Source organism: Stegodyphus dumicola, chromosome 8 (genome assembly GCF_044657685.1).
Source record: "Stegodyphus dumicola isolate Sdum_Otavi_A_Nest chromosome 8, ASM4465768v1".
Taxonomy (NCBI): Eukaryota; Metazoa; Arthropoda; class Arachnida; order Araneae; family Eresidae; genus Stegodyphus; species Stegodyphus dumicola.
Genome location: NC_140775.1, coordinates 69,705,012 through 69,720,794, shown reverse-complemented (window position 1 = coordinate 69,720,794; position 15,783 = coordinate 69,705,012). Strand labels below are relative to the sequence as shown.

Sequence of the window (15,783 nt, the reverse complement as noted above, 5' to 3'; positions counted from 1 at the left end):
ACAGCATACGTATCCAGAAACGTCGTTCTCCAGTTCTCCAATGGGCATCGAGCTCCACTGCGTGTCATCTGGCATATATTAGCCAATGAGCACAAAACAAGCTCAAGGCCGTTGGCCGTTATTTGGATGTTCTTTCGTTATTTCGTTCATCTTGTCCTGAGTTGTGTGAGTACACGTGCCGTTGGGAAATAGTTTTAGAAATTATCGTCTTTTGTTATGTCTGAGAGAAAGGTGAAATACTTGTGCACGTTTCAAAAATCGTACACAGTTGACTTTCCTTCCATTATTTCTTCAAGGAAATGTAATAAATTTGCGATGTGTACCATCTGTCGTTGCGATTTTTTGATTTCGCATGGTAGAAGGGCAGATATTCTCAAACATGTGCATACACAAAAACGCAAGGACAACATGAGTTGTTTTGAAAAAAACGAAAAATTAAATTTTTCTTCAGAAACAAAAGACCAAAAAGTGATTAATGCAGAATTTCTGTTCTCTGCCTCTTTACTGGAGCACAACCTGCCACTGAATGCATCGGATCACACTGCAGCTTTATTTAGAAAAATGTTTCCCGATAGTGAAATCGCTAAGAAATACTCAAGTGCAAGGACCATAACAGGTGCAATTGTGAAAGAAATAGGTTTGAAAAATAAATCTTCAGTTATTGATTGCATTAAAACAGCTCCGTTCTGCCTCTCTACGGATGGAAGCAATAATACCAATTCAAAACTGTATCCAATTGTTGTTTCTTTTTTTAATCCAGAGTCTTCAGAAATTGAGTGCAGTTTACTTTCTGTCCCCACTTTAGAAGGACATTCGACAGGCTTTAATGTAGCACAGCTAATTTTTAAAACTTTAAAAGAAAATGCAGTCCCTCTGGATAATTGCTTAGCACTTGGTGCCAATAATGCACAAGTAATGGTAGGCTTGAAGACTGGTGTTGCAGGCATCTTAAGAAAGGCAAATTCAGATTTGCAGATTATGAGGTGCACCTGTCACCTCTTAAATTTAGCAGTTGAAAAAGGGGCAGCTTCTTTACCATTAAATGTGGATGAACACATTGTTGATATTTATTATTATCTTGAAAGGAGTTCTAAAAGAAAGGAAAAATTGAAACAGTTCCAACAGCTGCATAATACTGAAATAAGAAAAATTTTGAAACGTGTGTACACGCTGGCTGTCTTTAAAGAAATGCTTATCTAGAATCCTCGATCAATGGAACCCACTTCTTGCATTTTTTAAAGAAGAAGTAAATGCTTCGAGAGTTAAGATAAAAGGCTCTATTGAAAGTTATAAAGTATCTAAAGTAAATGGAGATGTAGTTACTGCTTTCATTGTTAAAAATAGGTTTGAGAAAAATAAAGTAATTTCTGCATCATTCAGCAATTCAGCTGGCAGTTCTCAAAATAATACTGCAAAATATAAGCGTAAAGCTGATACAAATTTCTCTCAAAATAAAAAAATTGCTCAACACATGAAACATTTTCCGATTACTGTAAGTTTATCTTGTGAAGAACGAATATTTATGTTTTTTTCTTCGGACCTTAACTAAGCTTTTTGCTTTTTTTTACAATTCATTTTGCCATCATTTGATGTTCTTAACACAATTCTACAAAGCAAAATTCCATTAATTCATGTTTTGCAATCAATGATTTATGATCTGTTTAAAGACATTTTATCAAAGTTTGTAAAACAAGTCTGTGTTTTGTCTTGTAATTCTATATATGATGTGATTTATGGTGAAACAGAAAATCAGAAGAAAGATGAAGATTTGGTAATAGGAGCTGCAACTACAAAAGTAGTGGAAGAACTTTCAGAAGAAGACAAAAATAAGTTTTATCCAGGGGTGTTTGTGCTCCGGGAAAACCCCGGAATTTTTGAACTTCGATACTCGGAAGTTCCGGGAATCGTCGTTCAAAAGGAAGTAGGAATAATAATGAATTATTTATTTTGAAGACACAATAACACGCCGAATAAATACTAATTCAGAAGTCAAACCACAAAAATCAGCGTTATACTTACAAAGTTTTCACAGGACTACTTTCGATGGTTTTACCGAACCACCATCTTCAGCTGCAAGACCGCAAATGAAAAACATTCCACATTAAAAACCATCGAAACTAGTCCTGTGAAAATTTTGTAAATATAACGCTGATTTTTGTTGTTTGACTTCTGAATTAGTATTTATTTTGATCTGGGTAAATTTGTTTGCTTTGAAAGCAGAAAACGCAAGGTCAGTGTGTGTGGTGAAAACTTTTCCTTTCTTTCTCCAAAGGCAGTGATAATGCGTGAAAAGGGGGGAAAACTTCTTTTTTGTTCTTTCCTTATTGCAAGTTATGACTCATTCCCCCAGTTCTTGGACATTCTCTTCTGGATTCTTTTCGGCAAGTAGGCGCAGCAGAAAGAAAAGGGAGAGACTTCGTTCGACCAGATGTGCGATCACGTGACTCTGGGTTCAAAGGTCTTATCTCTCCTGGCGTGATGCCAATAAGTAGAGAAGGGGGATTTTTCGCCGCATTAGCTATTTGTCATTGATCACTTCTCAACTTTTTTTCCTCCGCTTTGTAAAATTTTCTTTTCGTTTATTGATGCACGTGTAAATTTTTCGTTTCGTTTATTGAAATATTTTTTTATTTATGTACGCAAGAGAATTTCACTATGAAATTTCTCGATATAAATAGTGATATTATACAATTAGAAGAAGGTGTCCGGAATGCATTTAGGTGGAATTGGATTGAACGGGGAGATGGTAATGGGGATACCATCGGCACATGGAGCAAGAAAATAAATGTTGCTGGACAAGCATATTGTGTTTTTTGTAACTCACTGCTGAAGTATGGTGGGGAAGGATTCAAGGCTTTCACAAATCATTCTAAAACTGCGACGCACATAAAATATTCAAAGTGCATTAGACGTTCAATGGCTTTAAGTAATTCTGCTAATTCAAAAAATACTGATGACTTACTGGAGACTGATGCTCGGCTATTGGGTATAGTGACAAGAAAAGCACGCCAAGAGGTATTAATAACTTCATTTATCGCCGAGAATTCTCTTTCTTTCAATGTAGCTCCCAATTTAATTGAACTCTGCAAACAGTTGAGCCTCGATCAGACGGCACTAAACTCGTTGGAAATGTCCAGGACTACTGCATGTTATAAGATGAAATATGGGCTCGCAAAAACTATTAAGGAAAATATTATTAAAACTTTAAAGGAGACTCCATTTTCTCTAAATTTGGATGAAAGTACTAGCAATGCTCAAGAAAGTATACTGGCAATATTGGTGCAGTTTTATGACAACAATCAAAATGAAGTTGTAGTTCATCATTTTGCATCTCTAAAGATGGAATCTTGCAATTCAGAAGCTGTTTTTAAAGCAGTTGTTAATACTATTAAAGATAATAATATTCCATGGGCAAACTTAATTAGTGTATTAATGGACTCATGTAACACCATGCGTGGAAAAAAAAGGGTGTTGAAACTAGACTACGATCAAACAAAGCACCCCACTTATTAGATATTGATGGTGACACATGTCACACAGCTAATAACTGTGCAAAAAAAAAATTGCTTCATGTTTTGATAGATACTTAGAAGATTTGTTTGATGACATCTATTTTGATATGAAAAGCTGCAGTAAAAGAGAAAATTTTTTCAAAATCTGTGAATCCCTTGCCATTAAAAAACTTAAGCCCTTGAAGAAACCAGACCATAGGTGGGTGTACATTTTATGTGTTTTAGAAAGAATCAAAGATCTGTGGGATGCTCTTATTGCATTTTATTTTCACTACTTGGATAAAACTGTTAAAGGGGATTATTTTTCTTATGTTGAAACTGTATACAATAAAAGAAATATTTCTGCAGCTCAGAAAAAAATTGTTAAAGGGGTGTATTCTTGCTTGCATTCCCAACAACTCACAAAAGATGCTTTAGCTCGGAAAAAAAGAATACTAAATGGGTTATTTGTTATGCAAAACAAAACTTTATTGCATATGGCATTATATTCAGCAGTATTACCAGAGTTCAACACATATATTAAATTATTTGAAACAAAAAAAACCAATGCTTCATTTAATACATTCCAGTATTTATAAATTGATGGCAAAATGTTTCTCTTTTTTTATGAAGCCAGAAAATATAGAGTGCACATCTTATAATGATTTATTAAAGGTTGATGACACAAATCCAGAATTCCATCTACCTAGCAAAGTAATATTTACTGGTGCAGAAGCTTCCAGTCTCCTGAAGAAATTATCAAAAAAATCATCCAATAGCAAAAGAATTCCAAATTTCTCTGATGAAAGTTTATACTAATACAGCACAGCATATTAAACAGAAATTACCCCTTAAAAATTCATATCTAATTAGTTTTACAGCATTAGATCCAGAGCTAAGAGGTAAAACCAGTACAATATTAGCTTTTGAAAAATTATCATCTTTTACGTCACATATTTTTAGTGATAATGAAAAGTCAAAAGTAGAAGCTGAAATAAGGTTATACCAGAGTGATATTGATATCACCAAAGAAATGCTCTACACATCTGATGAAAGTGCAAATCAAGTCAAGTGTACAATTGATAAATATTGGTCTAAAGTTTTTAATTTGAAAGATGATTTCACAAATGATTATAAGTATCCTACATTGGCTAAATTGGTCAAAGCTGGCCTTAGCTGCTTCCATGCCCATTAGTGGAAAGTGCATTCAACTTAATGGATACACTTGTCACTGGCTATAGAACCTCTCTTAAGATTGATTCCCTAGATGCAGTGCAGACTATTAAATATGATTTAATAGCTTCTTAAGAAACCTCATGTGAAAAATATGGCTAAAAAAATCCAATGACTGATCCAATTCACAAAGATCGCTTACTGAATATGAACAGAAGTTGGAAAACATATCAAGAGGACTTAAAAACATTTATTTCAGATGAGTCACCTATAAAAGTCTCTGAAAAACCTTCTACATTAGCAGAAAAGCAAACTGCTTCTACTTCTGCATGTGCAGTTCTCGAGGAAATTTCTTCAACTGTAAATGAGGAAAATAAAAGTCAACCTTCCTGCAATTATGAAGTTCACCACAAAAGAAAGACAAGCCCACAAACATCAGAAAATAAAAAAAAGCAGCAGAAATTAGATAATTTTTTTTTAAAGAATTAATTCAGGTAATTTAAAATATTTACATAAAATGTAGTAGATTATGTGTGTGAAAATTTATGGTTATTAATTTTGCAAAAAAAGTAATTCATTGAACTTTTATAATTAGGTCATTCAATACTTCATAATTGTAATTTTTCATTTCTCTCCCCCCCGCTTCTCGAAACTCCAAAATGTTGGTAGTAAGTCCGTAAAAGTTTCAGGGGATTTTTTGGGGTCCCACAAACACCCCTGTTTATCTTCATGTTAGAAGTTACTTCTGTCGAGTATGTGGTTACATACTACATAAATTTCCAGTGAACGATGGACTGATTTTGCATGCTAAAGTTGCTGATGTTTCTGCTCTAGCAAATGCATCTTTTTCTGATATAAGGTACTTTTTGAACAGATTTCCTGTGTTACTTCATTTTGTCATGAAAGATGGCGATATTGATGTTGCTACTGATATATTGTAGTCGCAATTTTACAGTTTACAATTAGAAAACTTGGATGAAGTTATAAAATCAGCTAGGATTGACACCCAGTGGAGTTTAATTGGAATATTGAAATGTGCTGATGGAATTTTAAAATATAGTGAACTCTCTAGAATTATGTTGGCCATCTTGACAGTTCCCCATAGTAATGCGGAATGTGAGAGGATTTTCAGTGTTGTTGCGAAAACGAGAACTAAATTTAGATCCAATATTAGTGATGACACATTAGAAAAATTTTTATTAGCGAAAGCAGGCCTATGTGGCAATTGCTATGAACAAAATTATGAAGTTTCTTTCTTAACGAAAGCAAAATCTGCCACTGTCCATAACATTTGTATGAAAACTGATTAAAGTGTCTTTTTTTTTTAACGATGCAAGTAATAAAAATGTTTTTTATGTCTAAGGTATTTTTGTTTTGCTTACATTTAAGACTTAGTAACTATTTAAAGTTAATTCATTATTAAAAACTATATTTTTATCATTTAAAAAGTATTTTTAACTTTGTGAAAAATCTCCTGATTTCTTAATAAAGTCTCCTGATTTTTGAGTGTCATAGGTTGGCAAATATGTATTTGGAAGTATTACTGCTAGGAAATCATTATTGTATATTGTTTTAGATAAATGCACCACAGTGCTCAGTTTTTTTGAGTATAATTTTCTCTAGCAGGGAATTTCTGTTGTACTGCTTAAAAGTAAAGATAGCATTAAAAGTAGTCTAAATATTGTGGTTTAAAATTTAAGAATTAAAAATTTAAGTGCCTAACTCGAAGTTGGTGTTTGACACTTTAAATAAGGCGCAGCACAGTTTTCAGTGTATTTTACTTGTTAATTTATTTCAGTTTATTATTAGAGGTGCAAAATTCTACATTGAAGGATTGATGGCTTTGCAATTCATTGCACGTAAACATTTCTGCTAAGTCCTCATGGATTCAGTTTTGGTTGGGATGTATATTAGAACAAAAGTAGTCAAAGTACAAAAGTGAAAGGGTCATTTTGGAATCGTAATCAAGAAAATATCACTTATTCATCCCATTTTGAGAAACATTAGGGTTTCAGAACCTAACCTGTAATACTCAGAGGATTAATAGATTCTGATTATGTAAAATAATGTTACTGCAGGCTTCTATATAAAAAATGCTATGGGGAAAAGTATTTTTTAATGTATTGTTATATTTTGTTAGAAAAATTATTTACGCTTAAAATTTTGAATTTCTAAGTTATTCTGAATTTAAAAGCTTCCTTGATAAATAAAATGGCATTTTTAATTGATGTGAAGAAGCACTGAATTATGTATATGAGCCCTGTAGAATTAAAATTCAAATAAATAAAATATTTATTATGCTGTAAAAGAAAACTGTAATTTTTAGGTATGCCTAATTTATAATCTTAAAAAATACAGTGGTCAACTATGAGTTCAGTGAGACATGCTGCTTTAGCCAGAATGATGCAAATTGCCAAAATGAGCGAATTTTATTTCATATCTGCTCCCTAAATTAATTCCAAAACTCTTGACTTTAAATTATTGATAATATAAGCCATGAAAAATAATTTTTTACTCTGCCAAATATCCGTGTGAATTATTGCATGCCAAAGTGTGGAATTTTTTTTAAATGACTTAAAACATAATGGATACAGTCAAAAGTCATTAATTCGGACACCCATAATCCGGAATGATCTATAATCCGGACCTCAAAGCTACAAACTTTCTGCGCATGCGTCGCGTTGATGCATGCGCAGAAGACCTTTACGGCTGCGAATATGCGTGTGCGTTTAAACTGATGATCTATAATCCGGAATCGCCGAAGTCCCGATGAGTCCAGATTAACGACTTTTGACTGTATTTGTTTATTACTCAGAGGTATTTGTTTATTACTCAGATTTTATTAAGTATCTACTGGATGATCGATAGATTTTCTTTTTTTTTAAAGAGAATTTTCTTTATCCACCATGCCTAAATTGTTTTTACGAAACTTTGTGCTTGGCTTTGAAAAAGATAAGCACAAAGTGAATATCCATAACATAATTATACATAAGATTACTTATAAGGTTACATTTTCTTAGAAATATATGCTTAAAACCAATAATTTAAGCATATACTTCTAAGAAGTATAATTAATGGCCAGCTTCTCATACTTTCAACCTTGTTGTCTCTAAGCAGTGTCCATTCTCTCAGGCAATCCTGCACTTTTCTTTGTGTAGTTGAGGTACATTACTTGCTTTTATAATCTGAGAAATGAATCTCAAATACAAATGCAATAAGTTCTTGCTTTTGACAACATGTTCGATATGAATGTTCTTAATGAATATTTCTTATAACATCTTTAAATGGAAAAAAGTTTCCTGTAATTAAGATAATGGCAACTGTATTACTTATTAGCATATGTATCTGTCATTTTTGGAGGTAATTCTGATTTTTGTGGTATCTGCTATACGTAGTATTAATTATTATAGAATTCTTTTTTTTTCCTTTTTAATTATCAGTAATGATACGTTTTTAGATAATTCATTGCGTTTCCTTATATAGGGAGCTCGCAGGTTCAGATTCAAGTGAAGAAAGTGAAGATGAATTAGAAATTGATCGTGGAGGGAATGCCAGACATGACCTAATGATGAAATTAGAGGTAATTATGCTTTTACGAAAGTTATTTCATTTTATTTATTGTGCTTTCTTATGTTATAGAGTCATTTAATTCTCATATATCATACAAGAACAGAAACTGATGACATTAAATTCTTGTTAATTTGAATATCCATAACATAATACATATAGCTGCTAGAATAACTTCTTTTTATCTACTATTGCAATTCCAGTATAATAATAGAATCATTTCATTTTATCATCTAAATGTAGGCTGTCCTGCAAATATTATCAAATTAAAAAAAATCTGAAGAATATGGGAAATTTTTGTGTTTAAATTGATTGTATACAATGGTGGATTTTTAACATCAGTGTTGTATATAAAGTTACTTTGATCTTACAAGCCCAAGGCATGTTTGTTAAAGGTTTTATTCTTTTCACAGAAATTTTCATGCCAGAGAATCTGGTTTTGTTCTATTATTTAACTGTTGCTTGTTTTCAAGCTCATTGCTCAATTTTTTATATCACAATCTTGATCAAATGCATTTTTAGCTGCTGAATCTTTGATTGCAGATTCTAACAAAGAAAAAAAATAATAATAATAAAAAGTAAAACATTTCTGAATTCAAAATGCAAGGAAGATTACTGTTCATTAATAATACGGATAAAATGTCCCCAAAGCTAAAATTTTCCAGTATTGAGTCTTACTCTAATAGGAAAAACACTGCTAAAGCAAAAGTTTAAAAAAAGATTTTTCCATCAACAATTTATTCAAAGATTTAAGTTGTTCTGGAAATCAGTTGAGGAATGTGTATCATGAGGGCTGGTACAAAGAAAGGGAGAAAATGCAAATAGTTAATTTCAGTTTTTTTTTATTTTTTCTTTAAAACTACTTTTAAGAGTAAATTTTTAAGCAAAATAAAAGTAATGTGAATAAGTTTGAATTTTTAAGCAAAATAAAAGTGTGTAATCTGTTATAGGCATAATGCCTATAACAGAACCTCAGACCTTTCATCTGCAAAGCTACTCTTGCACATAAGCACTCAACCATCAGGGTCTTTGAAAATTTAATTAATTTTAATAATGTGTATGTTATTGAAAAATTTTAAAGAATTAATATGTATGTTACAGAAAAATTTTTAAGTCCAATTTACATGTAACTGAAAAGGCATAATGTTGTTTTTAAGGTCTGTTGTTTTTTATTGGCATTCAGGCAATATTGGTGAGTCTAAGATTGTGCATTCTCCTTTGCGACTTTGGTTTTTAACTCATAAACAATTTCAATAAAAACTATAATGGCTATTTTTTATTGAAATTTTCATGGAACTTTCTCTATAGACCTTATCATATTATACTTTATTATACCCTCTTATTTTAAGAACTGGTAGGTGAAAAGTATATATAAGATGTCAGTGTATGAGGAAATAAAGGCAATATGTGTGTATATTTGTATGTACGTAATATACTCTTTTGCATCCTCTGGAAATGTTAAAATGCTAAATTTTTATTTACCTTTTTGTGTTCTTTACTAGATCGCATTAATTGAATTTATTTATTTATTTTAAATAGGGAAAGCCAAGAGGTGGAGGTTTTTTCAAACAAGCAAAAAAATCTTACCCAATGTTCCCAATTAAGGAAGAGAAAATTAAATGGGATGATTATGGTGAGATAATAAAGTAAGTGCTATCAGAAAGTATGTTGCTAAAAGGTATACTTTTAAATATATTTCATATACTGTATTTGACGGCATATAAGACGCACCCTTATTTAGAAGGCCCCACACAAGGAAAAAAAGTTTCAATAGTCCGCACGGTACCACAATAACTTAAAATATGGTTTCTTTCTCTTTCATCCATATTTCCTATTTGACCAAGAGGCCCACCAGCGGCTGAGCGGTAAAGTCGCTGAACACTGGTAGTTCGGTCCGAGGTTCAAATCCCGCGAACGGGCTGGCTGCATGGGTGTTTTCGTGGTTTTCCCCATGTGTAACGTGCATATGAGCCAGTTTCCCTTCAAAAGTCCTCCACGAAGGCATCCCTTCCCTTAGGCAGATAGCCCTAGAGGCTTTGCCGTAATTAAATAACCTAACCTAACCTATTTGACCGAGCTCAAAAGAAGTTTTCTTGCGTGCATTTTATAACAAACCTATGAAATACTTGTATTTTTTCTTCATAATCTACTGGCATTTTCTGTGCAATAGTTGTTTTTGTGCACATTGATAAGCCTTGCCTTTTCATGAACCTGTAGCACCAGCCCTGAGACCCTGAAAAGTTCTGATTTCCATGTTGTTCTGCAAATCCTTTGGCCTCATTAATTATCATTTTTGTTGAAACACTTATCCTAGATTTCCTCTTATCTATCACCCACATTTTTACGGCATTTTCAAGTTCAGGCCAAGATGGAGCTGGGCATCGAAGGTTATGTTTTTGTTTTTTAGCTGTCTTCAGTTAATCTTCCTGCAGTCGCCAAGTACGTATCATTTTTCCGGTAGGTGGTAGACCGAAATGCCTTGCTGCTGCTCTGTTTCGATGCACTTTGGTGTAGTTTAACACTCCTAGTTTATACTGAATTGTATAGCTAATCTCTTGATTCCTGTAGTCATATTTTCCAGGGGGTTTTTTTTTAAACAAATAATTTTAAGCACCGATACCGACACATGTGTTGGCTGAGTCAAAGACAGTCTATGTAAAGAAGGAGAATGTAAGGAGATAATGTAAGAATGTAAAGAGAGCTAGGTCAAACCTCTGTAAGATAGTGAACATCTAAAAAGGAATGAATTGAATAATATTCTATTAAGTTTTAATTTTATATGAATTATAACAATAACTTTAAAAAAAATCAGATTTGTCTTATTTTTAGCTAGAACACTCTGTAGTGTGTAACTTTGCTTGTTATTGATAATGAACTGTGTTAAGCTTTGGTAATTGCTGAAGAAAAATTAGTTTTCTTCTTGTGAATTAAAATTTGCAATTAGTAATTATAATTCGTTGTTAGCTGGTCTTATCCTAGAAATAAAATTAATCATGCTAACTTTATTTTGATTTATCTGTGTCAGTAAAAAAATGTTTTCTAAGGTTTTAAAAAAAAAAAAAAAATTATTTGAGGTGATTTAAAAAAAACATTTTTTTATGAAGTTGAAATCTGATTTTATGCAGATGCATAATTTTTTGATTCAGAACTTCATACTTCTCATTAAAGGAATGAAAAAATGCATTATTAATTGTTTTTTAATATTTATTGCTTTTCTAAAATTTAAAAAGCAAGATGTAAAAATAATCAACGTAAATGAATGTATTTAATTATTTTTAAGGTAACGAAATAGTAATTGAAGTAAAAATTACTAAGTATATATGGTGCTTATTTTAATTAGTTTCATTCACTTAAATATTCAATAACCATATATTTATTAATATTACTATTAATATTAAATAACCATATATTTATCACCGGTATTAGAAATTAGACCTTAAATGTCAAGTGGACTTCTGCAGTGCAAAATAAATCTGAAATATGTCATAATAAGAGAAAATTTCTTTAAAAGGAAGAAAATAGATATTTAACATGTGTGTTTAATAGTTTATAAATTTACAAAAGAGAGTATTTTTGTTGTGAATTCATTAAATCAAAATATAAGAATTGTATTAAGGGCACATATTATTTCTGCTTTAATAAATTATTACACAGAAGACTGTTTAACCAATATAAATAAAAATAATGTTCTTACCAACTATTAATTTATGAAGAAACAATTAATGCATAGACATATAAAGAAGTCCATATTTGTCATACTCATACTATATTATAAAAATTGTTGCAACAACGAAATATTAAATTTGGATGGCAAAAGAAAATTTTAAATTTTACTTACAAAGGAATTGCAGCAGACTATACATCAAATGAAGCCATCAAAATCTGATTCTTCACTATCTGAGTTAAAAAGATTGAGTAAATCCTGAACTAAGTCTTCTAGATCGTCACATTCATCCTCTTGGTTTACAGCCTCTTTATCTGAGGATGTAATATCAGCTTCTTTGAATGCTGCTATTGACAATGTTTTCACTGATTTCCACACACTTCCTACCCGTTGCAACTTCTTCATAAGATGCTCTACGCATTTTGCAGCTTTTGGTATACGTATGCAACCCTTTGCTCATCCAACACTCCCACCGCTTGCGAACTTCAGCTTTGAAGGATTTATTACCTGACAAATCTAATGGTTGTAAGATTTTTGTCAAACCACCAGGAAATATTGCTATGGTTAAGACAGTTTTTGACATATGGTTTTCACTTACTGAAGTAAATGAGCATGCATGGAATCCATTATCAATAATCCTTTTGGTTGGGAAAAAGATTCCTTACGACACTGCCAAACTTTTTGTAGCCACTCATGCATGATTGTTTCGCACATCCAGCCATTCTTGTTTGCACAAATAATTACGTCATTAGGAAAATCTCCCTTTGGAATAGTCTTTTGTTTAAAAATATTCATCATCTTTAGCTTGTCACCATTTGCGGCACAAGCTAACACACATGTAAATGACGTTCTTTCATGCCCCGTCGTAAGCACAGATACAGTTTTTGCACCAGTTTCATCAACAGCTCTGTTTTTAGGAGAGTCGAAAGCTAATGCCGTTTCATCCATATTTATTATCTGTGACCGAAGAAGTTTTTTTTTTTTTGTCAATAATATCTGTCACATATTTTAGAAAAGTTGCCTTTTTTATCCTGCCAGTCCATTGGTGATTGTTGCCCGACTGTTGTTCTAGTATGCACAGAAATATATATATATATATATATTTTTCATAAATCTGGTACACCAGCAAGACCCTTCTTTGAAATCATTTCGTTCATTTGTTTTGCCATAAATTTTGCTTGTAAGCGAATTTTTACAGTCGAAATTGCCATTCCCTTTCCTCATTGCTCCTTTATCCAGTTTGCAAAGTCATCCTCTAGATTTGGCCACCTTACAGTACCACTTCTTTTGGCTCTTTTCTGTTGTGACATATTTTTAAGTTCTTCTTTTTCAGTTCTCCTACGTCGAATGCAGCTCTCACCCACTTCAAACTCTTGAGCTGCTGCTCTATTTCCAATTTATTCAGCAGGCGAAATTACATTAACCTTAAAACCAGCAATACAGCTTCTGTGCTGTTTAGGTGCCATTTTCAAAATTTTTCCGCTCCCTTTTTACTTAAAAACTATCCAACAAGTACTTGTACTCAAACTGATGGGATCTGTATCTGGCAGAATGCCAAGAAAAATTGATTCTTGCTGAAGGGGAAATATGTCAAAATTCCAAAATTCGTTATTGTAACGCAGGTGGTGTCCACCTTTGAAAACAATTGCAGTAGATTTACAATGAAAAGGCAGGGGGGGGGAGAGAGGATGGGTCCTGGAAGATTCATAGAATGGCAGAGAAGAGAGACTATTCAAACTGATGAGAATGCTGATTTGAAAGAGCGAATAGTGTTATTGTTCCAAGATCCCGTTTAGGGTGAACAAGGCACATAGGTTCGTTCAAGGGAAAGAATGTAAACAAAATAAAGTTCGCAGAAAGCAACTGAGTGGTCTTTTATGTGGGAACAGTACCAATCTATGTGCAATGACAAGGTCATCCAAACTGTGTACAGTATCAAAATCATTCAAACTATGCACAGTGACATTATAGGAAATACTTTTTCTTTTTAGTACACCTAAGAGCCACATGGGTAGAAACACTGCACCCGTTGAAAATTTAAGTTTTAAACATCTAAACGCCACAGCATTTCTTTTGGAAATTACGGTATTTCTTCTATTGTTTAGCTTTTGTGTGAAAGATTTTTTTAAATTTTATTTTATTTTACCAGGTTTTATTTTTTTTACCAGGTCTTAAAAATGTGTTATTTCAGGAAGAATTTGTTTTATTGTTCGTAGGTTAGAAGATTATATGATTTTAGAACCAACAAATCTTGAAGAAGAAAATAAGGAGAACAAAATGGAAAATGATGACAGTGTTCAAGGTAGTACATTTTTTAAATAATATGATATGTAATTATCAGGTTAGTTCTAAGTTTTATGTTTTATTATTATATATGTCAAAGAGTTTGTTGCATTGTGCTAATAAAAATTTTATGCATAAACTATTAATATATTTCTATATAAAATATATTTATATTTAAAAGTATTAAAATATTATATATATATTTAATATCAAGCTGGTACATTGGGCATTTAAGTCTTCTTTTCCATTAACAGCAGTCTAATGCCATTTGCTTAGCTGTCAGCAACCATGGCATTCAACTTTTCCCTCTCCTTACCTACCATTTTTTAAGTCAATAGTGGTCTGCTTTGTAGGCCTTGTCTTATTAAAATCAAATACTAGTGCCACTCTTGTAGCTTCTTTGGTTGAAATTCTTAATATGTGTTATATCTAAAATACATCTTGTGCATTTAATTTTTTCTTATTTGTTTCTGCATGTAATTTGACATTGAGAATTGTATGTATGGTTAAAAAAAAAAAAGGCTATCTAATTATAGACAAATATTTTGTGAGGAAGAATAGATTAATTTTATAATAATAGGAGATTACCTTTAAAATGGCTTAAAGTCTCAGTGAATTCATTTGAACGAAACGTGTCTGTCACCCTCATTAACCTTCTAAAACCGGGCCGAAATTCTCATAATATAGCCTTCAGACCGGCACGATCCAAAACAACTTTTGCTCCCTTTTAAAAATTTCCTAAGTTAAGTCCTATATCATTAGTCCCCTTTCCATGGCTGCAGTAAAATTTACATGTTTGTCAGATGCTGTTCCATAGCAGAAGAGTTGCTAGATATGCGATTTTTTCGATGATTATTTTGCTTTCATTTAAATGAAGTTCTAGTTAGAATAAAATGTATGCAATGTTTATATTTCATTTACTATTTCCGATCAATCTCGGCAATAATTTGTGAATTTTATAACTTTGTTTTCACACTTCATTTATATTTGCATATTTTCGTATTAGAAATTAGAAAACGAAAACAAAATTTTACAAAATATAATAAATAGGAACTAGCTTTATAAGTCTGCAGGTTGGAATGCGATTTTTAATAACATAATTTCATTAACAAAATAATGGTAATGACTCATTTAATGAAATAATAATAATAAATTCAATAACAATATCTATTACTATTAGATGATTAAAATGAGATTCAATACAATTAGATTTTGAGATGAACTTACAGCAATAATAAAGCTTTACATAACAATAACAGAGCTCTAAATCTGCTTTTTTCGATAATTTTGTTATTATAATATAAAAAGGAAAATCAGAGATACATTGGTTGCATTTCATCATTTAACTTTAACAAGTATTATTTGGACTATCGGGCAAGGGAGGTATATGTTTAGCAAGAATTTTTCTTTGTAAAATTGGATTTTATTTGTGTTAGCTGAGAAAAAGAAAAAAATCTGTGACCTATACATGCAATCATCAAAAGTATTTTACAGTACAGTTTTAAATGTTTATGAAGAATTATACGTAAATTTCCTTCCATAGACAGAAATTTCGCCTAAAACCATCATTATATCCAAAGGTTGAAGTCTATTTCATTTTCAACG

At 31.8% G+C, this 15,783-nt stretch overlaps 1 protein-coding gene across 2 annotated transcripts in view; it reads left to right on the top strand.

Annotated features, from left to right (window-relative positions):
* Cpsf100 (cleavage and polyadenylation specificity factor subunit 2) overlaps window positions 1-15,783 on the top strand; it is a 108,390-nt gene that overhangs the window by 60,222 nt on the left and 32,385 nt on the right. For both annotated transcript variants that reach the window (XM_085821978.1, XM_085821979.1), the window contains exons 11-13: window positions 8,148-8,244; window positions 9,771-9,877; window positions 14,112-14,197. In XM_085821978.1, the coding sequence (XP_085678104.1) occupies window positions 8,148-8,244; window positions 9,771-9,877; window positions 14,112-14,197 (290 nt within the window). The remainder of the gene's footprint in view (window positions 1-8,147; window positions 8,245-9,770; window positions 9,878-14,111; window positions 14,198-15,783) is intronic.